The 27,170-nt window shown below is 42.3% G+C and overlaps 1 protein-coding gene and 1 long non-coding RNA gene across 3 annotated transcripts in view; one reads left to right on the forward strand and one right to left on the reverse strand.

Annotated features, from left to right (window-relative positions):
- Nucleotides 1-27,170, reverse strand: part of LOC135427455 (uncharacterized) — a 68,817-nt gene that overhangs the window by 4,249 nt on the left and 37,398 nt on the right. Inside the window, exon 2 of the long non-coding RNA XR_010436052.1 lies at nt 23,325-23,400. This is a non-coding gene — a long non-coding RNA (uncharacterized LOC135427455). The remainder of the gene's footprint in view (nt 1-23,324; nt 23,401-27,170) is intronic.
- On the forward strand, nt 898-13,878 carry B-H2 (BarH2). Of its 2 annotated transcripts, none has more exons than XM_064680953.1 (4): nt 898-1,749; nt 2,930-3,359; nt 10,747-10,996; nt 13,100-13,878. In XM_064680953.1, exons 1-4 carry the CDS (start codon nt 1,198-1,200, stop codon nt 13,704-13,706), a joined length of 1,839 nt encoding a protein of 612 aa, XP_064537023.1. In that variant the 5' UTR covers nt 898-1,197; the 3' UTR covers nt 13,707-13,878. The 2 variants fall into 2 exon arrangements, with proteins under 2 accessions (XP_064537023.1, XP_064537024.1); XM_064680954.1 differs by having other exon boundaries at nt 2,933-3,359; nt 13,100-13,876.

The following is a 27,170-nucleotide window of genomic DNA, read 5'->3' on the forward strand; positions in this document are numbered from 1 at the left end:
TGTATGCTGTGCGTGTGTGTGTGTGTGTGTGTACGTGTGTTAACCAGTTTATTGGGGCGGAGCTTACAGATGCTGGATTGTACTTGTTTCTGCTGTTCACAACGGGGTTGCAGCATCCTAAGCACCAGCACCAGCAACGGCAACTGCAACAACAACAACATGACGGCAAAACAAGAGCAGCTGCTGCTCACTGCTGTGTTGAGTTCGGGGAGTTGCTATAAAAAGTGTCACACATTTCTTAAAACACAAATACAAATATATGTCGGTGTAAGTACTTGACTAGATTTATATGGCAGCTGGAGTTTCTTACAAGCTCAGCGCAGCGAGATCAGCGGAACAGCAGCACACGGCAATAGTAATGGCAATAGCAACAATACATACGTTGCCATAAAATGTTTATGGCACGTCAACTAACCGTTATGTTTGCTGTCGGCTCTCGCAGCGTCGCGGCCATTGCCAAATGTACTCAACCCACTACACTCTCGCACCCATACACATACTCAGAAAGAGAGAGGGAGAGAGAGAGAGCGATTGAGGGAGAAAGAGAGACAGTGAGAACGCTGGCGCTGATTGAAACCTAATGAATGTCAATTGCTGCCAATTACGACCAATAAATGCAGGCAATAGATGACAACAACAGCAACAAATACACAGAGCAAAACTCACCACGGCTGAGAGCAGAGCACGCGGGTGTGTGTGAGCGAGACGACGACAGGTGCGCGCTTGGCACTCGACTGGTTTGTTTGCTGTTGTTGTTTTTCCTGTTGTCAGTTCTCCCCACTTTTTCACTGTTTTTGTTTTGGCCGTTAACAGCCAGCAGCAGCAGCAGCAGCAACAGCAGCAGCAGCAGTTGCCCGCTTTGGCCGCCGCTTGGCTCAGTTTCGGTTGAAAGCCAAAGGCGAGCGGTTCTCTCACGGCTTTTGTTGAGCTCGGCTCGTCTCGTCTCGTCTCGTCTCGTCTTGTCGAACAAAAACATCGTCAAGTACAACGGACACTAAATACACAGCGAGCTGGAAAACAAACACGCGAGTTCAAAGCACAAATACGCATAAACATAGACGAAACCGCCGTAAATCGTGAAAATTTCGCCGATTATTTTTTTGTTGTTGTTGTTTGATTTTGGTTTGTGCCGTCGGCAAAAGCTTGAATAGAAAAGCGAAGTGGTAGAGAGACAAGTGAAGGAGTCGGTGCCACCACATGACCACAATGCCACCGGAAATGTCCACAACTACGGCAGCCGTTGGGGACACACCGGGCACCCTCACGACTTCGCCCTCGGCCACGCAGGCGCCGCGTTCCCGTTTCATGATCACCGACATTCTGGCGGGGAGCGCCGCTGCTGCTGCGGCTGCTGCCGCCGCCGCCGCAATGGCTGCCGCCGCCGGACGCAGTTCCGCCAGTCCGCCGGAAGATTGCTACGCGCCACCGCCAACCCGCGATCCACAGCAGCAGCAGGCGCAGCAGACACAGCAGCAAGCCCAGCAGCAGGCTGCACTGCAGCATTACCTGGCGCAACAGCAGCAACTGCTGCGCTTCGAGCGCGAACGTGAGCGTGAACGCGAGCGGGAACAGTATCATCATGTGGCCCCGCTGCTTGCCCACTTTCCGCCCAGCCACTACGCGGTGCTCCAACAGCAGCAGCAGCAGCAGCATCCACACGCACATCTACATCGTTTCGCCCGGCAAGCGGGTCGCGAAGGATCGCCGCCGCTGTCCAAGGATTGCCACACAACAGCCGCGTGGAATACGGTAAGTGAACTGCCAGGCAATCAATCAACCAAGCAATCAATCGAGGTCTGTCTGTTGTAGTGCTTGAAAACAATTAGCTCGTGTTACAATTTTGTGAGATCTAATTAGCTTTATGGAATGACTCATTATAGATACATCTTGATTGACAATCATTTAGAGTTCAAGTGATGAGATGATATGCTTTGTCATTAATTAATTAGCATGTGCTTAGGGTATCTTTTTGAATGAGTACATATAGATACATCTTGATTGATAATAATACGAACTCTCTGAACTCTCTGCTAGGACTATATTTGTTAATCAGATTATGGCTAAATATATATACATCTTGATTGATAATTATTCGAGCTCTTTGAATAAATATTCATATATGGTATGGCTTAATATGCATATATCTTGATTGATAATCATTTGAACACTTTGCGAAGAGATGCTTCGACATATTTGTTGATTAGAATATACCAATGTCAATGAATGAATTAATATAGATACATCTTGATTGACAACCAATCTAACTGCTTTGATGTTATGCTGACATGATATTTGTCAATCAAAAAATACTTTTGACCATATTCTCCCTTTGATTCATTTGTGATATGGCTAAATGCATATACACCTTGATTGATAGTCAATCAAATATGCAATACTTATGACAATATTCTTTTTTTGTTGCATTTGTGGAATGCATATATAGCTATATCCTTATTGACAATCATTTGAACTCCTTGAAATGCTTCGAATATATTTTTGAGAATTTTCTGTATTTTACACATTGAGATATGATGATTGCAAGCAGACCTATTTGGTTTTTTGGTCTTTAAATATCATGAATATTAAAAAATGCATATGTTTTAGGCTCCTTTTAAATTAACGTCATCTAAGACTTTCTGGGAACTGTTCCCTGCCAAAAGTCTAGCAAAATACTTAAGCACTTGATTAACAATCATATTTGTGTTAAATAAAATTGATGACGTATATTTTACATTTTTAGAGAGCGACCTGTTCCTTTAAAATGTGTTAATCTGAAAGCCTCTCAGAGTTTCCTTGGGTTTCTTAGGGTTTTTCAGTGTAGTGCAGACATCTCTAATTGATTTAGTATAAGAATAATAAATATTATATGACCTTAATAGTTTACTAAGCCATTTCTGTTTTTACTTTGTGCTGTTGGCTTTTCGGGCAGCAGGCACAACCACTAAATCCACACACACATCCGCAACATCCACTTGCCCATCATCCGCATCCGCATCCGCATGCGCATCCGCATCATCATCAGCTGCAGCTGGAGCGCGAACGTCTTGAGGCGCTGCATCGTCATGGCGCCAGCGTGCCGCTCGGCGGCGCATCGGGTCATGCGGAGGGCCAAGACGAACGGTCCCGTTCGCCGCTCGTCCTACATTCGCTGGGCGGCGGCAACAACAACAACAACAACAACAACAACAACAACAGCAGCAACAACAACAATAACAACAGCAGCAGCAACAACAACATTAGTGGGAGTAGCAACAGCAACAACAACGGCAATACAAGCGGCCTGCTGCTGGGCGGCACCGGCAGCAGCATCAGCGGGGATCAGGCGAGCACCATTGACGACAGCGACAGCGACGATTGCGGTAAGTGAAAGCTCTAACTGATTCCAAATCCAGAATGGGAAAGCATTAGAAATGCTGTTTCTCTCTCTTTCTAAGAATCAAAGCTTGAAAGCCCAATTGTTCCGATCTTAAAGGAGCTTTTGCCACGTGAGCTGCAGCTTAAGCTTTTGTTAGGTGAGCTTTAAGTGAGCTTTAAGTGGGTTCGATATATTGATCACTTTTTGAGCAGCTTCTAAGCATTCTTTTCTTAGTCTACAAATGGCACAGGAAATTAAAGTTAACGAGTAACACTTTTTACTTATTGGCTGGATTAAAATATCCCGTTTAGCTCTTGTTCTAATAACTTTCGCCTAAAGCTTCATAGAGAGCTTTTAAGCTCTGCTTTGTTATTTGCCATTGACATTAAAAGATCCATTTCAAAAAAAATGTGCGAGTTAAAATGGGATCATTTGCTTGGGGCGAGCTTTAAATAAACTTTACGAGAGCCTTAAGTTTTTCTTGTGAAAGCCTTGCCAGTTACGTAAGACTTTCAGCTGATCAGCTTGAGTGTTGTTGCGGATTAAAATTGCGATTATTGTGATAAGCAATTGCAGTATTGAGTGCAAAATGTCTTTATCTTTCTTTTCCCTCAAAGATTTCCCATTTTCATGGCTCTCAGCTCCAGCTGCAAAGCGCGTTCCCATTTTTGTTTAATACCCGGGCTAACTGCAAGAAATCGAATATTACACAACAACAACAGATATTTGTGTGTAAATGCGTGTTTTTTTCGGCCTCAGCTAGGACACTGATATACTAGGGAATACCCTGTAGGGCCAGCGGCATACATGCATAAAAACACGCGAACGCCGTGCTTCTTCTTTACTTAGTTCCACACAATGTTTAGATTTCCTTTCTTGATTACTTCGGCATTTAAAGTCCAATCTTTTTGCAATTTTCAAGGCTTAAATATGGCATACAAAAATGTGTATATACTAGAGTGCAGGGCTCTATATTCTGTATCAGTTTAAGAAACTTAAATTTAGGGGTAAATGGGGGAGGTGACCGAAAAGTGAAATATTTTGAATCTGCTTAAACCACACGATTACCTAAATTCCAAGTTTTGTGAAGCTAGCTCCAATAATTTTCGAGTTCTGCTTAAGAAACCATGTCCTCAAATCGAAATTGTTAGAAATCATGAAAATGCGTCAAGAAAATATATAGTTAAAGAAGTTGGAGATGCTTACTTCTGACTGTTGCACAAAACCATAAACACTTCTTACACATTTCGTAGGGTATGAAAATGTATAAGAAAACAAAATTCGCATGGGATTGGCTAGATATGTATATAAATCAAACAAACAACAACAGGAGCAGCAGGTATGCCAGCTGAGCCGGGGCAGTCGGCCAGACAGACCGACAATCACGCGTTCGTGGCAACAAAGTAGCTAAATATTCACAGTGTTTAATTATTTGGCCATTTACGAGCTGACGAGTTTGTATGTGCACAATTATCAGCGCGAACAAGCTCCGAGAGCGGAGAATTAGTCGGCGTTCATATGCGATGCGATGCAATGCAATGAGAATGCAAATGCGAATTCGAATGCGAATGCGAATGCGACTCGATTCGGTTCGAATCGCTCAACTAGCAACTAGCTACCCTTGACAGAATGCCCAAATAACAACAACAACAACAACAGCAGCGAGAGATGCCCACGTTCTGCGCCCTGCCGCACCACCCTCCCTCTCCCTGCCGCTCGTCAACTGACCAGCCGCATGCCACCTGCCGCCTGACCCCAGACAGCTTTTCGCATGCAACAATTTAATTGATTTTAATGTTTTTTAATGCTGTTGCTGTTGTTGTTGTTTGTGTTTTTATTGTTATTGCTGCTGCCATTAGCAGAGTTTCTATTTGATTTTTGTTGTTGCTTATTTTTATTATTATTATTTATTTGTTAAGCGCTTTTAAACGTTATGCAAATTATGACAAATTACTATTAAATAGTCGTAAACGTGCGTTGGAAATTGATTTCGTTGCGAGTTGTGTGAGTTGTTAAAGCAAGCTGCATGATAACTGATATGTGAGAGAGAGAGAGAGAGAGAGAGAGAGAGAGGGAAAGAGAGAGAGGGACAGAGAGAAAGAGAGTGGACGAGAGAGAGACATTTGAATTAAGTGTGATTGGATCTGTGGGCATGTGTCTGCGCCGAGTGACAAGTGCTAATGAGATTCTATTGCCACATGGCTTTTGATGAATTAATTAAAAAATAAATTAAATAAATAAAATAAAGCAATAAGAAAAACTATAGCAATAAAATGTTCTTACTTGCACTGCACTTCAAACATTATTTCAAAGCGGTATTTTCTGTGTAAAAGTCACAAAAAAGAAACTATAAAGTATAAATATTAACTTTTTATGCACGAATTGAATTGAATTGCAATTGAATTGTCATATAAAGTCGGCTGTTAGTTATCAGAAAAGTAAAGAAAAGTATTAGAAGTAAAATCAATGAAATATTTAAAAAGCCAATAGAAATGATATCAAATTAATTATAATAAACTTTGACTCTTAGTATTATTAAAATTTTATATTTTAACTGATAATTTATTTTGCGGATATTCAACAAATCCCTTAACTTCAGTCGAGACATGCTGTTCACGATCACGAGACTTCTTAATCTAAGCCAGTTCTTAATGGGCGGGCTATAGTACAACTTTCGAGCAGTGAAAGTGGGCTATATACATACATATATAGTGTCCATAAATCAAACTTTAGACACGATATGCGTACAAGTCAATCTGTTGAAGCTTATTATTGATTCGTTTTAATAAACTTAATTCTCAAATACATTTTTAAAGTTAACCGCGATTTCACGCACATTTTTAATTTCGTTGGACTTGTGCTAAAGTCAATTAAAAGCAATCATAGATATAATACACACACACACACATGTATATATATAAATAAATGTATGTGTGTGTGTGGAGAGCGAGAGAAATGCGCCCCGCGTTGCTGTCAATTCAAGAAATTCTGTTTTGATTTGAGACACAAGCCAAATGATAGAAATTTAAAATCCATAAATGTGTTGGTCACACCATACACAGCCCACACACACGCACACACACACACACACACACACACACACACACGCACACACACTCGCTCGCTCACGCTTTTAATCAGCTGGGTGTCGATTCTCTTTCACAGTTGGGTCGACTTTTTAGCCCACGCTGCGAGCGTCGATTTCGAGACAGTCAAAAAAAAATATATAAAAAATACAAAAATGAAAAGAAAAACAAACGAAAAAAAACAGATTATTTTCCCTTTATTCTATTTTAATACCCTGCACCCATTGAAAGGGACTAAAAGTGACAGAAGCTGGTTTCTCTGAGTCCATAAAGTATATATATTCTTGCTTAGCATCAACAGCCGAATCGATCTATCTGTTTGCCTACATGTCCATAATTTCGATAAATATCGATTTTGAAGCAGAAATTATCGCGCAAATCTGGAAATTTATAATAGATAAAACTGCAATTTAGGTATGTAGGTAGTATACTGCGATCTAGAACATTTCTCTGTTCGGATACCACGCCTCATTTCCCGCAAAACTGAAAAGAACTCTTTTATATAAGGTGTGGACCTTGTGCATTGGTATAGCCACATCTATGTAGATGGATGCTCTGCAAAGTACATATTTTGGGATCGGATCGGATAGATCGGATAATCGGAATATAATAGTTTAAAATAAAACAATCGCATTGATTAAACTCTTGTGTGAACATATTTTTTGCTTTTGAAAATATTTTCACTAAGTTTGGCATTCAAAAGTTTTAGCCTGCTTCTTACATATGAGCAAAATCTCATGAACATCTACTACAATATTATATAGATCTATAGCAAGAATCATTTGAAAAATAAGTTTTTATATGGAAAAGTTGTCTGCTTTTCACGATATCTTGACCAAATATAACAACTTCGTGCTTGATAATACTCTCCACATGAAGGCCAAATGTCTGGAAGGGTATTTAATCTTCGGCCTACCGTCTATCCTTATTTTTTTGGGTGTTTCGTTTTTTAGCGCTGCAAAATCGTAGCTTTTAATGGCCTAATCGAGGCTCGCAAGCAGAAATCGATGCGCATTCTTGTTGCTCACGATTCAAATTTGTTGCTCACGGCTCAAGGCTTTGGTGACACTCGCGTGTCACATGAGACGCGTGCGAGCGACAGTTGCTCAGGCTCGGATGGGGCCCAGGATCGCTCAGGATGCGAGCAACGATAAGGAGCTTCTCGGATCGCAGACGCGCAGCGCGTTTGAAATTGAGCTTTAGCTTGATTCGAGCCGCTACTCAGAGCTGAGTTGCCGTCTGTCAAATGAACTGTGCGCTGATCCGCAACGACATGCAGACACTCGTATCACACTTCTCTCTCAGCCCGTCTCACATTCAGCTTCGTGTGCCTTTTTTCTTCATCTCCTTCTTCTTTTTTTTTTTTTTGTTGATTTATATACATATAAATATGCATATAACATATCGCTGATTGAAATTAATATTTGGTTTCGTCTCGTTTTTTTTTGTTTTAAGTTAAGTTGGCTTCCAAAGCGAAGCGTGTGGCCGCTAAAAGCAGCAACAACAACAACAAAAACAGCAACCAAAACTGCAAGCAGCAAGTGCACACACACACACACACACACACACACACATACATACATGCATACACGCGCGCGCACTTGGCTTAGCAGCGGCAAGTTTGTTGCCTAAGTCTTTCGTTTTTCCTTGTGATTTTGTTTTCGGAAACGTAGCGCAAAATTTTGCTAGACACAATGCATAGTTATATATGATAATGCATACAATCGCGTTACCGTTATGCAAGCTTTATTGTAGCATTAACATTTTGTTGTTTTTGTTTTTGTTGTTGGTGTTGTAGCTGCTGCCGCTGCCCCTGACTGCATTTAAGCGTGCACATTATCAAAATGCTGATAAACGTTTAGCAGCAAGAATCCAAAGAGAGCCGAGCAAAGCAGCTAAATGAGACTTGTTGTTGTTGTTCTTGCTGTTGCAATTGTAATCTTTGTTGTTGTTGCTTTAATTAAAATGCAAAAAGGCCAATTGCAAATGTTTTGCTGCCATGCGCAATTAAATGCAGCCAACAGCAACACTTTCAACAACAACAACAACAACATGACTTGGCCAACAGTCAGTCCGACAGAGAGACAGAGAGACAGACAGACAGACAGACAGACAGGCAGAGGCAGAAGGAAGTCCGCCACCGTCGTTGTTGTCTGCACACTTAAGCATGTTTAATACAGTTTAGCCACAAGCTCTTAATTACAAATGCAAAGACTGTGTTTGTGTGTGGGGGGGAAAGGAGGAGGGAGAGTTATGAGAGGGATGGAGATATTGCGGAAATGTTTTGCTGACTGACTTTTGACTAGTGCGAATCGCGAGACCAGCTGCCAGCTGTTGACTGGTTTTCCCTGCATACCCTGCCCCAACACACACAGGCCCACAAAAAGGGTATAGAAATATGTGTAATAGTGTGTGCAGTAGGCAACTTGTGCAACAAATTTAGTATTAAATATTAGACGACGCGTTCCCCATTTTAAATATTAACAACTTAATTTTTGTTCAAAATATTTATCAAGCATCGAGTTTGGGTGAGCATGAACAGGTGCTCAGCAGGGCTGCAAACTTGTTTCAGAGCTGAACCGAACCGTGAACCAAACAGTTTCAAGAGCTGCAAGCAAACGCATTCAGTTGGTAAGAACCACGAACCGATCCAGCAACAAGTTTGGATGCTGCTAAGCCATTTATAGCAGGCTAACTGCTGTTCAAGCAGACTTGTCTAGAGTATTCCTGGTTGCTGCGGGCGGCGGGCAGAGGGAAAACGATTGCATTGAGGAGCTGTGAAGCTGCAGCTGTTGGCAGCAATGGTCTAATGCAAAAGTCAAGTGTTTGCTGTGCCGAAAATGGCCAAAGCAAATAGATAAACAGGCAGAAGAGAGTGTGCGTGGCAGTGAGAGAGAGGGAGAGAGATCGGCAGAGGCTGCGCAAAAGAGATGGTGGCAAGTGTGGCAAGGTGGGTTGTGAGATGCTGCTCTGAGATATTTATAATTCATTCAACATGGTACGCCAAATTGGGCACTGGCCAAATATTGACAAGCCGGGACTGTGAAAAGAATTTAAAGATGCAAAAAGACGAACGAGCTCGACCAGGAGACACTCATGTACAAAGTTATATAAAAATAGAACTGAAGCAAATAACAACGAATGTATAATTTGTTTAAAAATACAATCAATTTGAAGGGAGCTGGGCAGAAACTCGAGATATTCGAACTAGTCTCTTTGTTCCCAAACTATGTTGGCAGATCTTGACGTGCTTAAAGGCTTCTCTTCTTTGCACGGGGTACAAGCCGACCTTTCGAAAAGAATCTATCGATTAATCTATCTATATATATATTTAATAAATATCTGATCTTATAGATATGTTAGTAGATTAACATAAACATTTTACATACAACAACTTTTTTCGTTCGATTTATCGCATAGAGCTATATGATATGATGTTGATATGATTTTGTTCATATTTAAGAAACAGGCGATACTAAGTTGCTTGTTAATTAATTATGTTAAGTCACGATATTCGAAAATCATAAAGGGTTTTCTCCACAAGAACTTAACTTCTGATCGATCATTCCTATGGCAGCCATATGATATAGTGCTCCGATCCGGACGATTCGCACAGCTGAACTGCCTGCAGTTCATATCGACTTGGCTTGGTTGCTGCAGATCAAGAATATATACACCTTATGGGTTCGGATGTATCTCCTTTTAGGCGTTACACATTTCGTGCCAAAATATCCTCTACAAGGGTATAATAAGCGTCTTTGTGAATTTCGCTTCAGACTGTTTGGCAAGCTTAAATCAAATACCCGTATTGGTCATCTGTATCTGCAAGTGGGCCTTAGAAACTGCTCTAGAAGTATCGCTGAATGATTTCAGCAAAAAGTCAAATGAATCAATGAATCAATTTGATTGGGGAGCGGGTAAAATCGCGAGCACTTTAGGCATTCGCTTTGCGATTTGTTCGGCTTCGTTTCACACGTTCCGCGAAAATAAAGCAAAAACAAAACTCAGAGCTAAATCGACTGATCGTGTTGTTGCTGTAGTTGTTTTTGTTGTAATTTGTGCTCATAAAGTGTTTAATTGCAAATTAGCAATGGCATGCCACAAACTTGAAGGCAACTTTGTCGTTGTTGTTGTTTTTGTTATTGTTGTTGTTATCACGTGTTGCATGTGTTCTAGCCATAAAGCTAAATACCCCACAAATGGCATACTAGAAAGGGAGAGAGCGAGAGAGAGAGAGAGAGAGGAAGAGAGAGATGTATTGAATGAATTTATGCAACAGTTGTTTTACTTTTCACTTGCGCACAGGTGGCAAAGACGACGATGGCGAGGATAGCCTGAAGAATGGGAATAGCGGCGCCAATGGCGACTCCCATTTGGGCCTCAGCCTGAGCAAGAAGCAGCGAAAGGCGCGCACCGCTTTCACGGACCATCAGCTGCAGACGCTGGAGAAATCCTTTGAGCGGCAGAAATATCTCAGCGTACAGGATCGCATGGAGCTGGCCAACAAGCTGGAGCTGAGCGATTGCCAGGTGAAGACCTGGTACCAGAATCGCAGGTGAGTTGGCGGCCTCTTTGACTTCTGCTTAATTGAGCAGGCATCGGCGGCAAAGGGGTCGGCAGGTCGGGCAGGGACGGGAATCCCGTCAAACTGACTAGAACCGTGTGTGCTAATCAGCTCCTTTTATGGAACCGCCCATTTCTTCGCGCACTTTTCCAATAAAAATCATTTTAATGGCTACCCCAAAGTCGTCAACCCCCCCTCCAGCATCCCTCCCTTGCAGCGCTCTCGCGAAGCTACGACCGGTTCGGAATCAGCGCTGGGGCTGTTTATGCGTTTTGTTTTTATGCTGATTGCTTAATTTGCTGCATTTTGCGCAAGAGTCGTAAAATGCTTTGCTGTTTATTAAATGAGTTGTTTACTTTTTTTGTGCGCCACTCTACGCAAGTTTGTTGCCTAAGTCTTTCGTCTGGCGTTTATTCGCTCGCATGTGTCCGCTGCTGCTCCCGATCGGAGGGGGAAGGGGCGGTGTCAGTTCGGCGTCATCCGCTATTCGATTCGATTTCTAATAGCATTTGCCGCTGCTGTTTAAAAATAGCTGCCAAAGCCGCTGCCTTATTACGTTTAATAGCATTTTATTTTTATTTTCTTCTTTTTTTTTTTTTTTAATTATTGCCCAATGACTTGTCACATTTGGTTGGGCATTAAAAGCGGCTGCTAGAGCAGAGGGACAGAGATAGAAAGAGAGAAAGAGAAAGAGAGATAGAGCGAGTGACTCGGACGCAGACCCAGGCCACAGACTCGGCATCTTCCAGGCCACTCGCTGGCAACCGGATATTGAGAACAGTTCGCATGCTGAGCATAACGACTCGCAAATGCTCTGCAATCAAAGAGACAGAGAGAGAGAGAGAGAGAGAGGGAGGAGAAGAAAAAGTGGCCATCCACAGAGAAAGATATAGGGGATATCAGATAATTCGACTAGCAAATGTTTTGCAGTAGAAGCAGCAAGTGACAAAAAGATAGATGAGGATATAGAGAGGGAAAGATATATAGAGGGAAAAAGAGAGTTTTATTAGATACTAATAAATGTTCTGCAGTAGACAGCGAGAAAGAGTGAGAAATGGGAAAAGAGCAAGTGAGAGAGAAGGGAGAAATAAAGAGGGATAGTAAAGAGAGAGGCAACGAGACGGGGAAGAAGAGGAGGAGATAGTTAAAGGGAAGCAGAAAGAGAGAAAAAGATGGAGAGGGGCTGGTAAATCAGGCAATATCAATAGCAAATGCTCTAAGTAGAACCAGGGAGCGAGAGAGAGCTAGTGAAAGAGAAACGGAAAAGAGATAGATAAAGAATGGCTGGGATATAAGATAATACGCCTAGCAAATGATCTATAGTAAAAGCAGAGAGCGAGGGAAAGCGAGAGAGAGAGAGAGACACGAAATCCTGGCTTCGAAACACTCAAGAAATTTTGAAAACTACGCCAAAGACGCACACAAAATGCCTCACATAATCAATATGCTCCGACGCATAGGGTATGTTTTGTTAATTTTAAACATTTTCACAGCTGCGTGCGATGAACGCGCGAAAATTGCAGCTCAGTTCGGGGTCGAGGTTTCGGTTTTTGGGTTGTGGCTGGCGCCTAGACGCAATTAAAGGATTTGCCAAAGATACGCCAGCGAGAGGGAGGCCAGATACACTCCTCTCTCCCTCCCGCTCGCTCTCTCTCTCTCTCTCTCGCTTTCGCTGCCGCAAATACAGGCGTGCCTATGCCAATTAGGCCTCAGTCTGGTCTCTCTCGGCGCGGCTCCGTTGCAGTTGTGGTGGGCGTGAGTGCGTCCGGACTGCAAGATAAATGACAAAACAATTAAGTGCGAAATATAAACAGCAATAATAGCAAAGAGCAGCGACAGCGAGTGGTCGTCCTGGCTGGCGCTCAGCAGGCGGCAGGGACACGCGCAGTCAGCGGCATGAGTCGGCACTCTGTGGCATGATTAATAGCAACAACAACAGTTGCCGGATTAGTTTGGATTAGCTCGATCCCTTGATGCCCAATGCCTGCCTGTTCGTAGTCTTTATTTTTTAGCATTCGACATGGTCTCGCACGCAACTAATCGAGTGTTCGCTCTGCTTTTTTCTTTCCGCCCGCCTCCCGTCTCCCGTTACAGAACCAAATGGAAGCGCCAAACCGCCGTCGGGCTGGAGCTGCTCGCCGAGGCTGGCAACTATGCGGCCTTTCAGCGGCTTTATGGCAGTGCCACGCCCTATTTGAGCGCCTGGCCGTATGCAGCCGCTGCGGCAGCACAGACACCGCACGGTGCACCGCCCTCGGCCATTGATATATACTATCGCCAGGCGGCAGCAGCCGCCGCACTGCAGAAGCCAGCGCTGCCCGCCACCTATATGTACCCCAGTCGCATGCCACCGGGCATGGGGCTGCCGGGCATGCCGCCGCCGCCAGGTGCCGCGCCCATGCTGAGCGGCTATTATGCGCCGCCGTTGGCGCCGCGCGAACGCTCGCCGGCGACCAGCCAGAGCGCCAACAGCGAGGCCGAATACGAGCGCAGCAGCAGCAGCCGGCAGCGTCTGTTGACGCCAAGCCCGCCCCTAAATCCAGGCAGTCCGCCACATCGACGGGAGCATGCCGCCGAGGAGGCGCCACCGAATGCGGCCAAAACGTCCGAATTGGAGTCGGAGCGTGTTGAGCTGACGTCGCTGCCAGCGGTCGAGGTGGATGAGGATGAGGACGATGACGAGCTGGCGCTGGAGGTATGAGCGCTCGGCTCGAGGCTGGATCTCAGACGGCGATTACAACGGGACAGCTCCAGGAAACCCAGCTGCATGCTGAGTTGCCCCACGTCAATGTCTCGCATTAAACAAATAAACAATATATATTAAATATATATATATATAGTATACTTTTTTTTTTTATATTTAAATCTAACTATTTAAAAAGTAGCTTAACGAATTTTTGTAAATTTTTGTAAATGTTTTGTACATAAGCAGGGAATTTTTTTTTTGAAACCAGATTAATTTTTTTTTCTTATCTTTAAAATTTTTTTGTGCCTAGTCTTAAGACGTCTATTGTGTGTTGTAATGAATAATAAAAGAAAAAAAAGAAAAAAAACTGAGAAATGAAAAAGTCAAAAGAGCAATCGAAAATATGCGAGAACTTTTGTTTTTCCAACTGTGGCAGCCGAGTGGCTGTCGAGTGGCAGCGAGTGTTCTTTTTTTTTGCAGCAGCAGCAGCTCAAGAGTCGCGTCCTGAGGCTAATGCGAGCTGACACACGAGTCCTGCTGAACGCTCGAGATATCAATGGGCCTCTTGACTGTGGGGCATGGTGCTCGAAAAACTGTTGCATTTTGGCTGCCTGGCTGCCTGGGAAGCGAGAACGCAACGTGCCCCGTAAACTGTGCCACTTACAAATTGTTAACATTTGCCAATCTCGAGCTGAACTCAAGTTCTCAATACTCTTAACTCTGGACCCCTGCTGGATGTGCACGGCTCTCACAGCGAAAGACGGCGCTGCTCGAGTGCGCGTCGCCGAAACGTTTCTAATTGAGTTGCAACCCTTGAGAGGGGGGGAGGTGGATGGGCAGAGCGAGAGGGAGAGGGAGGGGGTTGAATTCGGTTTGGCAATACAAGGATGCACGCTGCACGGTGGCATCTACCCCGCTGTTTGTGTTTTGCCTATTTACTTGCCGCTTGCCGCTTGCCATTTTCGCTACTTTTATGACAATCTCATTTTGCATAGCGCTTGTTGCATGCGGCACGGCTCTTAATTTATGGGGTTGCGGCTAAGCGAATTCAATTTGCGGTGCCTCTCAGCGGCAACCCCGAACGGGCCGAACATCTCACATCCGGTTAGAGTCAATCCACTCAATCGCCAGATCTGGAAACTGGTGGCTGCTGCGTGAAGTGGCCAACGCAACGTCGTCCAAGTCCTTGTCAAGTGTGTCTGTGAGAGGGTTCGATATTGTGCGTAGACCGTACCAACTGGGTCTTCGGGCTGTGGGCCCACGGTCCGGATCCTGGGAGTCGGCCGGGGCGTAACGCCTCGCCTCTGTAACAAATTGATTATTTGTTGCGGTTTTCTTGCCAACCGATTTGAATTTTTATGAGTGCCACTCATAAATTTATGAGTGCCGCACGACCGTGCGAAACTTTTCACAGCCATTACAATTCGTTAGCCATCAGCATCAGCATCCACATCCGCATCAGCATCAGCATCAAAAGCTGCAGCCGGAATGTGCGTAAAGGATTCCGTAATTGCCGCTGACTGTGCCACTCATTAAGACATTCGCTTTCCTTTCTCAGATTTGTACCATAATCTTCTGGCAGCAATAAAATCTAGATCCCGAAACAAATGTAACCAGCGCTTGACATTTAACAAATCGATTTAGTTAAACGCTTTCAACAACACTTTCCACCCATTTCCCGCCTGTGGTATTATTTGCCAGTATTATTACCTATGGGTCTTATTCCGAATAAGTTTGAGCTTCAACGAATGAAAAACGAAAATGTAGCTATCAACAGTTTCGCAAGCCGCTAAGACTCATTTTGAATATTTTATAATTTGAAATTTGAATTTGATCGAATTCAAGCGTAGGAACTTTGCACTTTCTCCTGTACAATCTTTGTTTTCGAGCCTTTTAGTTTTTACTTTTCATTTAACTCTCTTTTATTTTTGTTTTGTATATTTAAATTCAACCAATAGTTTATAATGACATTTCTATATATAAATCCTTTACTAGAAAAACAAAAGGGGAAGGGAGCGGGTTAGAATTAGAACAGGAGGAACAAAGAGTAATCAAATTGGAAAGAGAGAGAGAGAGGGGGAAGAGAGAGAGAGAGAGAGAGAGAGAGAGAGAGAGAGAGAGAGAGATAGACTGAGAGAGAGAAAGTGAGAGAAAGAAAGAGACTGCCCTAGTATGAATGGAAATAAAGTTTATTAGTTTACCAAATACATAACTGGGTAATATAAAACTTATCATGTAAACACGAAAATCTGCAGGGCTCACTTGAAATAATGAGAATAGCATAGTGGGTCGATTTTAAAAGATACGTTTTATTTAAATTACGGCGCAGCGTGAAGAGTTAGCAAAAAAAAGTTGAATATATATATTATACTAGCGGATATAGCCCGGCCTTGCCCGTGACACGTGTAAAGTAAATGTTCTCCAAAAGCTTTGAAAATGATTTTGAAACTGATCGGATGGTCAAAACACAACTTTCATACACCCGTTTTCCGTCAATTTACCACTGTTGCGGGTGGAATTTTTCAACTCGCTGAATCTTATGTAGAGCTTTGAATATAAGTTTCAAGCAAATCGGAAAAAAATTAAAACTTCACCAAAAAAATCTTTGATTTGCATTTTCTACCGAAGAAGTTTGGATTCTGCGAAAAGTGAAAAATACGTCTCAAATGAATTTTCATATAGATCTTTGGAAATGAGTTTGAGGGCGAAAAAATTTTCGACCCCCATTTCCACCAAGGAGGAATGGATTTTCCAAAAAGTGCGAAGCACCCCTCAAATGAATTTGAACAAAGATCTTTGAAAATAAGTTTGAGGCCGATCAGATGGTAAACAAAAAAGTTGCATACAAACGTTTTTCGCGATTTTTCCACACTTGCAGTTGGAATTTCCCATAAGGTAACTACAGTGAAAATTTCAACCATACATAATAATACAAATACGTACATACACATACATACTGTATGTATGTAAATAGACACAAAAAAGTGAAGGTAGCTTGGCTTACGTTGGGTTCAAGAAAACATACACAACGTATATTTAATTGGCCTTATCAGACTAGTTCTTATCCTTACATCACTTCCATTTCCATCCATTTTCCGCCCGTGGAAAAATTTAAGCCCGCGTCTACTAGTTTGAACTCCGATTTGGATCTAGCGGTGCGAATATGTTCAAAAGTGTGAAACACGTCACGAAGATCTTTGAAAATGAGTTTGAAGCCTATCGGTTGATAGACAAAAAAGTTCCAAAAAGTTGTTTTCCACCAATTTTCCACATTTTTAGGTGGAATTATTCGAAAACTCGTCTTAGTGACATCCAATGGGTTAACTACTTACAGCTTGTGAGTGCATTAATCATCAGTCTGCCAGCCACTCAGTTAGTCAGTCTGTCAGTCAGCCAGTTAGTCAGTCAGTCCGTCTGTATATACTACTAATCCATACGAATAAATTTGCGTTTTTCGGTACCCAATGGTGACACAGTTACTGCTCCCAAGTTAAAAGCTCTTTGCATAATTTTGTTGTCATATCACAGTTGATTGGATAAGAATCGAGGCATTAGCATATTGATTGAGCGTAATGCCAATGTAAGGGACTATTTTCAATCGATTTAGTTGCCGGAATCGCACAAACTGTCATTGAAATTGTGGGGAATAATTGAAAAAAGGCAACTTGGGCCGCTTCCTCTTTTTTTTAATGTATTTTTTTTTGTCATAGAATCTGTGGCCATCTTGAGAGCAGATACGCTTTATGTGGACTGCTTTGTGCGTCCAAGCTGACAAAATGCTTTCACACCGGAAGCTGCTGCAATGCGTTAAGCGTCGTCGCATCTTCTTTCTTCTTCTGCTGCTGCTGCTGCTTCTGCTTCTCTTCCTGGTCAATTGACAACTTTTGTTATGCTGCTCAGTTCTTGCGCGTTTTTTATGTCGCGCTGCTGCTGCTGCTTTGTTGGGCTAATTTGTCACAGGACACAAGCCGACTAACTGCTGCATACTAAGTAGTAAAAGGAGGTCGGGGAGACAGTTGGCACAGGGTTTCGGCTGGGGGGGGCTGCCTTTGATTACACAGGCAATTTGTTGGGCACAATGGTCGCAAGTCGCAGCCGTTGGACGTTGGACGTTCCCGCTTCCGTTATCAATAAATTTGTGCGCTTAAATGCGTGTTTATCAAATTTGGTTGACAACTGCGCACACGCAGCCCTCAATCAAAGGCCGGAAGGCAGCGTATTTGCCAACCCACCATCGCGAAGGATGCGAACGGAAGCTGTGCGAAATTTATGTAGCTGAAGGTCAAGGGTTCGGGAGCAACGCTTGCAGCAAGGTTAAGTCTAAATCAATATTGAGTCACAGCTGGTGCAGCCCCACCGCCCACCCCACCAGCTGCCTTTAAGAAAATATATACATATACATATATATATATTGTAAATGGCTTTGTGGCGCCAGCAGCTACAGAAATCGATTTGCCGTTGGACCCCGTCGCCAGTTAAACGCTGCAAATTACTGCGGCTGCGACTGCGGCTTACAGCAACTGCGGCAGCAGTGGCAACAGCAGCAGTGGCAGTGGCGGCTACTGGTTTTGAACCTGCGGCCCAATTTGCATGCGTTTTCCTCAGATACAGATGCAGCTGAGGCTGGCGTTGGTGATGGCGAGCCGGCGGCAGCTTTGGATTAAGATGCAGGGCCAAGGAAATTCAGTTTCGGCATCATCTTCGATTTGCAATTCGCTGCGCAATTGCATTTGCGGTTAACCAATTTTCAATCAATTCTAACTGTGCAGCGCAATCAGCTGAATCCCTCGCCAAGTGGCCAAGTGGCCAAGTGGCCATGTGGAGTCGTTGCCCAGGCACACGCCAATGTCAAAAGGTTCTCACAGAGCGTGGTAAGCCGATACTTTTTTTTCAAGTTTTTTTTTCTTTCTTTTTGGGGCGCCAGGGCCAAGTGCCGTTAGCCAAGTGTCTGGAATTTGTTAAACGTGTGTGGTCCCTTCCCTGCTTTGAGCCCAGCCTGGGAGTGAGCTCTGGAAGCGCCAAAAGTCAAGCCTTTGTTTATGCGGCACGTGGCCAACTTTCGTATCGGACTATGATTGCAATTGCGACATCGACAACTTGCAACGGGCAATGGGCAACTGGGAACTGGCAACGTGCAACTGGCAACTGGCAACTGAAGTGTGACTAAACTGCGCCTACGGCTACATGAGCAGCCCATCCAGGTTTACCCCTGGTTGCCAAATGGACCGCAAGCTGTGCGAGGTGCCAGCGGCACATTCGACTTGTGCCCAAATCCAGCCAGGGCATTGCACACGCTAATGGCCAGAACAAAAGGCAACAATGCCCAGAAAGCAAACAGTTGCTCACGGGATCCAATTACCCAGTGCCACAGCCGAACTTGAAGTCGCCTCCGACTCCGACTCTGACTGCGACTCTGACTCTGACTACGTGTCCGACACCCCAGCTATGACGACTCGAGAGTCGAGTTGAGCCAATTTTCAATTGTGTGCCATGGCCAAAAAGGCAACAGCAGGCGATGCGTCGGCATTGAAGGCGAACGCTACAGCGACTCGCCTGGCACGCAGTCTCTTTGGCACGCCATGTCCGCCATGCCGCACGGGGGATGAACAACGAGGGTGGCATCAAAAGTTCGCACAAAATGTGAGCGTGCAGCTAACTAGCTTATTTATGAATATACATAATTTGCTTTGTGTATTAGTTGACAAGCGCAGCAAACGATTTCGAGCCTTCAGGCTCTGTTCGTGAACCTAGCTTGCCTCATCCTTGAACCCAGCTTGGTTTCTCAAATTTGTTTCAGTTTTTAAAAGCACATCTCAAATTGTTCTTCTTTCAATTATCCAATTCATACAATTTAAGGTTCGGTTCAGAGCAGAGAAAAAATTGGCATTTCGGCTTCAAACCCATTCAAAACATTGCAGCGCATTTGACGTACTTTAAAAACATCCATTTTTAAGTGTAAATACCTTCAGGCTTATGCTTAATAGTTTTCATGCTTTGATATTGATCCCTTTTGGAAACTGGGTTAGCAGAATCAGACTATGTAAGTTTTTAGACAATATGTATTTGAGTCTATCTAAAAAAAAATACTAAATACACTTTGAAACAGTTTTGTATGCCCTTCTTAACCACTTTTAGGTGAAAATTTTTCTTTGTCTATTCTTCATTGTTAACTTAGCCTCCATGTTAATTTTTGAACCGCATTGCAAACATTTGTAAACTGTATATTAGTAAAAGAATACTTCCTGTATTCGTTTGTATGAATTCCTTGTGCTATTTATTGTAAGCTTTAATGGAATTTGAGTCGAAGAATGTAATGTTTTTGATTGTCATGCCATGCGCAACTTCAATGACAGCCCTCGTGGGCTGTCGAGCTCGACATGTTCCCAATTTGAATACAAGCATCGTCCAGAACTCGTCCTTGGCTCGTGCTGCTGTTTTGTCCTGCCGGTAAGTACACAGGCGCTGTATGTTAAATGTAATTTTTGGCCTTAATTCCTTTTGTGTTTGGCCGTTCGCTTGCTCGTTTGCTAATTTGACAGTTGTCAGCCGCTTGCGACGTCAGTTGGCCAATCCACATGCCACAGCGACAGCCACATCCATACACACACACATTTTGACATCCATTTCCATTTCTATTTCCATTTCCATTTCCATTCATCAAAATTGGCTTTGGGTGCGAGAGGCTGCTGGCTCATAATAATTTGTCATCAATTAGCCGAGGGTGTTGATGTGCGCGGTAAACCAAGTGGAAGGGAGCAGCAGTCGGGGGGGCAGGCAGCAGGAGCGACAGCCCAGGAGCACCCCGTCGTCGTGTAGCATACGCTATGTGACCAGACCAACCCGCCTGCCGTCAGCACTTGCAAAGAAGGATGTGGATATGCCTGCGCTGGATGTGGATGTGGATGTGGAAGAGGCTTTTGATTAGGATGAGGATGAGAATGAGCATGAGGATGAGGACTCTAATGCCTATTTTGGTTCAAGTGCCGCCTGTCATTGTTGTCCTTGCTCCTGCTGTTGCAAATTACTTTTGATTATTATTTTGATGTACATTTCATTTTCAATGTCGAGCCTGTCGGGTGCCTGGCGGCAGGGTGGGGGAAGGAAGGGGGCACAAGCTGAAACTTTGTAAGCGTCTCGAATTACCAACGAATTGAGGCAATTGTTGCATACACTTGAATCCTTATAGAGATTTGATTACATGTCCTTGATAAAATTGATTTTGTTTTTTAAAATGTTTCGTTTTTTTCTCTGTAGAGAGAGAGAGAGACAGAGAGAGAGAGAGAGAGAGAGAGATAGATAGAGAGGGGGAGAAAGTACAGTAAAGAAAGCCCAAAAAATGCATGACCTACAAGGGAGCACATACCCAAGACGCTTTTTTTACGTGTTTTTTTTAATATAAGAATAAATATAAATATAAGAAGAATATAGAAGATGGCTCCTTTAACCCTACAAAAATATATATATATGCCCTCGCCCTTCATCTTCTCAGTATATAAATATGGTACGCTTATATACTTTACGGGGTATCTTTTAGTCGAGATTTTGTCATGTCAAATCAATGCACAGTCAAAATATTAAACATATTAATAATCAAAATGTGACTTGAAACGAAAACAAAAACAAAAGACATTGCCAACAAGGAGATCACAATATAAATTAAATAAAAGCAGCACAAAAGATAATCGACAAGAAATATATATTCAAATTCCATAAAAAATGCATGAAACAAAAGAGAAACCCATAAAAATTAAAATGGAAGAACTCAGCGACACGAAGATTAAATACTCTTAGCCATCATATTTTAAACATTTTCAAAATCTGTCCTAAGGTCAAATTTTTTAAATGTTATAAAGCGCTTCGATAAAAATGAATTTAAGAGCAAGGCTGCAAACCGGACGGATCAAACCTGGAACTTTGAAACTTCTATCAGCTTAGCTAGATGAAGAAGTGCTTAAACTAGAGTTGATCTAATATTATGTAAATATAATAATTCTCAGAATTAAACCAAAACCTTAATTAATAGAGGTGGAAAACAGGACAAAGAACCAAATCATATTTATGGGTACTTCATGATATAGTATATTAACCATGAAAGCGTTATGAATATCTGATTGCAAAACTTAGGACATCCCATTTGCGATGGGAGTAATTCCCACTATCATGGGCTATACATATTTGATTATCTTTATGCACATTGCTGAGGCCAAACAAGCGATGCTTTATGGCTGGAGCGATAAAAGGAATCAGAAATACACGAGCATCTATACAAATAAGATCGAAATTGAAAAATAAATAATTTAGCACTTATCTTTAAGCAAAATGTTAACTTAATTAGATAATTACTTAAACGTCAGTTTAAACAAAACAACAAATGCGTCCACTGACAAAGGCTGTCATCAAATTTGTTGAGTGCCACGCCACAACTTGAACTCGAATCCGAGGCATTCACACTCGCTCTGAGTGTATTCGTGAGTGGCTTTTAGTGAATGAAACGTGAAACAAAAACAATTTCAGAATGAGCCATGCATTTATAAATATTTCTATGTGTGTGCGTGTATGTGTGTGCGTTAAATGAAATAAAATCGAATTAAATCGAAATCGAATCCGAGTCGAAAACAAAACGTGGAGGGCACAACATTTAATGAACGCACAAACTTTTATATGTTGAAAATTGACTTAAATTATTTATTAGCGAATAAAATTAAAAACTTAACGCTATAAAAGTGTTAAAACCACTTAGCAAGCCATTTGCCAGACTCGGACACAGCAACACAGACCCAGATGGGCGACTGTCAGCGGCAGAGGCAGTGGCAGGGGCAGGGGCAGGGGCAGAGGCTGCGTCGGAGGCGGGGGCAGGGGCAGGGGCAGAGAGGAAGAGGCCTCGCGCCATTCAAGTGCAAAATCAAGCTTTTTGTTCGAGATCAGAAATGGGAAATAGAATCGAACTGAACCAAAGTCGGATACATGGCATTTTTTTATATTTTAATAAATTAAAATTGAATTTCAAATTCACCTGTTGCTGCTCTTTTGGCCACTTCGACCGCTTTTGGGCCTTAACAAATATCGAACGTTTTGGACATCGCTTTGATTTTGTCATTTTTTTTCTTTCTTTTCTATCTGGTATTGTTTATATAAACATAGGCGACGATTAACATAAAAAAGCAGTTAACAATTTGTACAACATTTATCTAGTTTTCCATTTTTTAGACCCCTCTCTCGCTCAGAGCAGGCGCAGCTATCTCGCTCGCCCCTCTCTCTCTATCTCTCTCTCTCTCTCTCACCCTCTCTCTGTCCCTCTTCCCCTGTCGTGCTGGCTCCAATTTTTAAAAGTGTGCCTACAATATTAATTCGTATTGCCAGCGATTTTAAGTGGCCACCAAATCAAGTCTGACACATAGAAAAATACTCAGATAAATGGACAGACAGACGAATATGGAAATAATGTTGCGTAGGATACAAATGACATTAATATTTGGCATGCAACATTTAAGCTTGACGTATATGTCAAAAATGTCTGTAGCAGTAGTATACTTGAATTAAACTATTTACATAAACGAATGTTTCACATACCAGAAATGTTCTTCAGTAGATTTCATTTGTTTAAGTTATCATAGGTGTTGATAAATTATTTACCTGAGCATAAGCAAGGTTTGTTTCCAAATAGATTCCAAGTATGCTTCAAAAGGTGCTTTGTTTTCGCACAATTGGGCTGAAAAGAAATTGAATAATGCTGTTTAACGAGACGTATTGGTATAAAGCATCAAAGCATTGCCAAATGTATTGCTAAAATCATCCTATTTAAACAAACATTATTTCTTAAAATATAGAAGAATATAAAAGTATAGTATATTTATATAGTATAGTATAATAAAATAAATATATAATAATAAATCCAAAGCTGGTAACTAAGTTTAACTAAATACTAATCTAAATCTGCAGCAGTTATCATTCTCTTCTTAATTTAAAAATAATTTTTAATATTTTAAATAATTATTTATATGAATAAGCAAAATGAGCTAAGTATAATGGACATGCGAAACTTTAAATAATTTAATTTATATTTAAGAAAATGTCACAAACCCAAGTGAAACTAATCGACGAAAATTAGTTTTCTATAGTTGTACTTGTACTTTATGGACTCAGAGAATTCGCTTCAATAGAAGCTGTAAATGTACATTGAGTTAATTCGTGCAAATAGCTGAAATATAAATAAAATAGCGTCAACGTGAAGGCTCTCGATGGTCTGTTTGTTTCCTGCTTTTGTATGTCCGCATTCCGGGTTTGATTCCAGGCGTTTTACAGCCTATAAATCAAATAGTTGCCGCACAGATTGATGCATTAGCCGGCCCAGAAATTCTCTGTCTGTCTGAATGTCGGTCCGTCTGGCTGTCTGTGTGGACTGGAGCTGGAGCTGGAGCTGGAGCTATGGAACTGGAGGCTGGCGCGTTGACAACGCGCAACTTTATGACGCCCCAACTTTGGGCGCGATAAGCCCACGCGCCAACGTCCCAATGTCCCGAGGTCCCGAGGTCCGACGACGTGCAACGTGCGTCAAGCCCTGGCCATGAGATGGCACATCAATTAGCACACCTACCTTCAGCCGAAGAGGCAGCCCGTGGATGGAAACTGAATTGGGACTGGGGCTGGGACTGAAGACAGAGACTGGAACTGGTCATTCATTAAAGCGTTTGCTGGTCTCGGTGCGACTATCAGCTGGATTGTGATGAATATATTTTAGCGGAGACAACAACCAGCAACAATAATGGCGGAGCGGAGGCGGAGGCGGGGGCGGGTTCGGACTCGGATTCGGGTTCGGGCTCGGGTTGGACTAACAGGAACAAGAGCAGAGCTTATCGCACAAGATGTATTCAAAGTGCATAATGTAAAAGTTGTACGCGAGTGCTCCAGATACTCCACAAGATGCCAACAAGCCGCTCGAGTGTAGAGTATTGGCTGGACATCCAACTAGTTGTTGTAGTTAGAGTTGTTGTTGTTGTTGCTGTTGTTGTTGTTGTTGCTGCCGATGTTATCTCAAGTGCTGCGATGCTTATCGTCGAGTTGTAAACGTGAGCTAAAAATACTAACTCCAGCTACAATTTCTCTCGGCTCTTTAGGCCCGCCATAAAAGTTGCATCAATTAGCCGGGCTCAAAGCCGAAGTTCATTTTTCTTTCTTTTATTTTAGGAGGTTGTTTTTTTCTGTTTGTTTTTTTATTTTTGGTATTTTACGTTTGGGGTTTGGGCCGCTTTTTTGTTGTTGCTGCCACTAAACTATAACGATAACGAGAAACAATGTTAAACTTAAACATCAACACCTTTTAAGAGCCAGCACCAGGCAGCAGGCACAGCGTCGAGAATCGAGAGACCTAAGATCTGAGACGTGGCCAGACTGAATGTCGACTGCGTCTTCTCCTTGCTGACCATACTCATACTCATTCTCATGCTCATACTCATTCCCATTCCCATTCCCATTCTCATTTTCCCCATTCCCAATACACTGTGTCTCAAACCCATTCCCTGTGATATATTAAAATGGATCCGGGGCTGGGGTTCGGGCTTGGCTTCGGCTCGGCGCTGGGTCCAGGGCTCGTTTGCGTTCTCGTTTTTTATGGCACAGTTTAGGAGATAACAAATTTTTGTTACAAGCAAATTAAAAGGTTTTTCTTGACGTTTAATGCAATGGCTTTTAAACTGGCAACGGGCCGGCCCCATCCTCCATGCAGCGCATCCTCAGAGAGTCGCCCCGCGAGGCCGGCTAAAAGAATTCACTTTTATCGATTGTTTTTGCTTGCATCGTTTAGTCGATAATTTTGGTAATAAATTTTAAAATAAACAGCGCACGGTTTTGGGCTCGTTTCAGGCGACGGCTTCAATTCGAGTTCAGTTCGGCTCTGCTCTGCTCTGCTCTGCTCTAGAACCCTTTAAGATCAGTCGGCCGGCCCGGTGCGCGTGGCATTAATGCGGCCCCGGCTCTGGCTCTGGCTGTGGCTGTGGCTGTGGCTGTGGCACTGCCAATTGCCTGGCCTGGATGGATTGTTGGAGACGCCGCCTTAAATTCCTCGGCCGCATATAAATTCAGAACATCAGATTAAGAAAGTGTTAATGTCGCAGCAATTTCCTTTTATCTCAACATAATTGAGCGATAGAATTTGAATTTAGCTAAAAGCCAAACATAAATTTAACACCCAAAACACAAAACACACTTCAACAAAGGGCCCCGAAGCCGAAGCCGCAGTCGCAGTTGGAGTCAAAGTCAAAGTCGGAGTCGGAGTCGGAGTCACAGCCAAAACTGAATCCATTCGCCTCTTCTCCGGCTGCTGGCTTTAGGCATCTTCATGTGATGCTCTGCTCCCTCTCTCCCTCTCTCTCTCTTTTCCGCGCGCCTCAAAACATTCGTGCGGGCTGTTCAATAGACCCGTTCGCCCCATGCCCCATGCCCCATGCCCCATGCCCCATTTTGTGGCCCAAAAAGTGTTCATTGTCACAACACAGGCCAAGTGATTTCTGGGGATCGCCGTCTCATAAATTTGTCACATTGCCCATATACCGTGTGGAGTCTTTTTGGCTGTGCGGCTCGCTTTGAGCAGCGCCTGCGCACATTTTAAATCAAAATTATTGAGTTTCCCCTTTTTCGGTGCATGAGCATGCCAACTAATTGGTCACATTTGTGACACACGCATTTTCTTACAGTTTACACATAATATTTCCATATTATTCCACTCAGAAACTACTTAAAATATGTTTAAATATTTGCTGAAATGCGCCTTGTTTTCTTTTTTAATTAAATATTGATAGACTTCAATTTATATGAACTAAGAAAAATTAAAATTGGAATATAATAGTATATAACGGAATTGGAATATAATACTAATAATAACGATTTTTATTTGCATCTTTATCATTATTTCTATACAAATATTTTTAAATGTTGAATATTATTAATAATTGTCGAAATACTGTTTTATTTCGCTTATATATATTATATTAATATACTTATTTTCTTTAGGTTTATTTTTATTTTTTTAAAATTTTTTTTTTTTATATTATAGGCTTTGTTTTGACTTTTCCAGTCCAATTCATATCTTGTAACCATTGAACATATAGCATCGGGTGACATCTCCAACCATATATAATAGCCTAATCGGTCTAGACACGATCATCGGCTCGGTTGACTTTTTGTATTTACAACGATCGGACAATTAAAAAAGTTATTTCTCAATCATATTTATACATACAAATAGATTTGATAGAAATGAGAACTGTAGGTACAGGATATATATTCGATGGGCAACCTTGGCTCAGACATTCCTATTCATATTTATATTCCTTTATATTAAATTAATAGTATTTAATATTATTTAAAATTATTTTATGTCTTCCTCTTTTTTAATTTTCCCTATATCTGTATTTAAGTATATTTATTTTTGGTTTTTAAAAAAAGAAACTAAATCGGTTAAAAAAGAGAAGCTGTATGATCTTT

This window comes from Drosophila montana, unplaced genomic scaffold (genome assembly GCF_035044405.1).
Source record: "Drosophila montana isolate Dmon_TW-CO22-7 unplaced genomic scaffold, ASM3504440v1 contig_2178_1, whole genome shotgun sequence".
In the NCBI taxonomy this organism is placed as follows: domain Eukaryota; kingdom Metazoa; phylum Arthropoda; class Insecta; order Diptera; family Drosophilidae; genus Drosophila; species Drosophila montana.

Bases quoted from the DNA above. Each gene is read 5' to 3' on its own strand.
- B-H2 (XM_064680953.1), top strand. From the start codon at position 1,198: ATGACCACAATGCCACCGGAAATGTCCACAACTACGGCAGCCGTTGGG. The intron at 3,360-10,746 runs GTAAGTGAAAGC...ACTTGCGCACAG, and splicing joins CAGCGACAGCGACGATTGCG to GTGGCAAAGACGACGATGGC. The intron at 10,997-13,099 runs GTGAGTTGGCGG...CTCCCGTTACAG, and splicing joins ACCTGGTACCAGAATCGCAG to AACCAAATGGAAGCGCCAAA.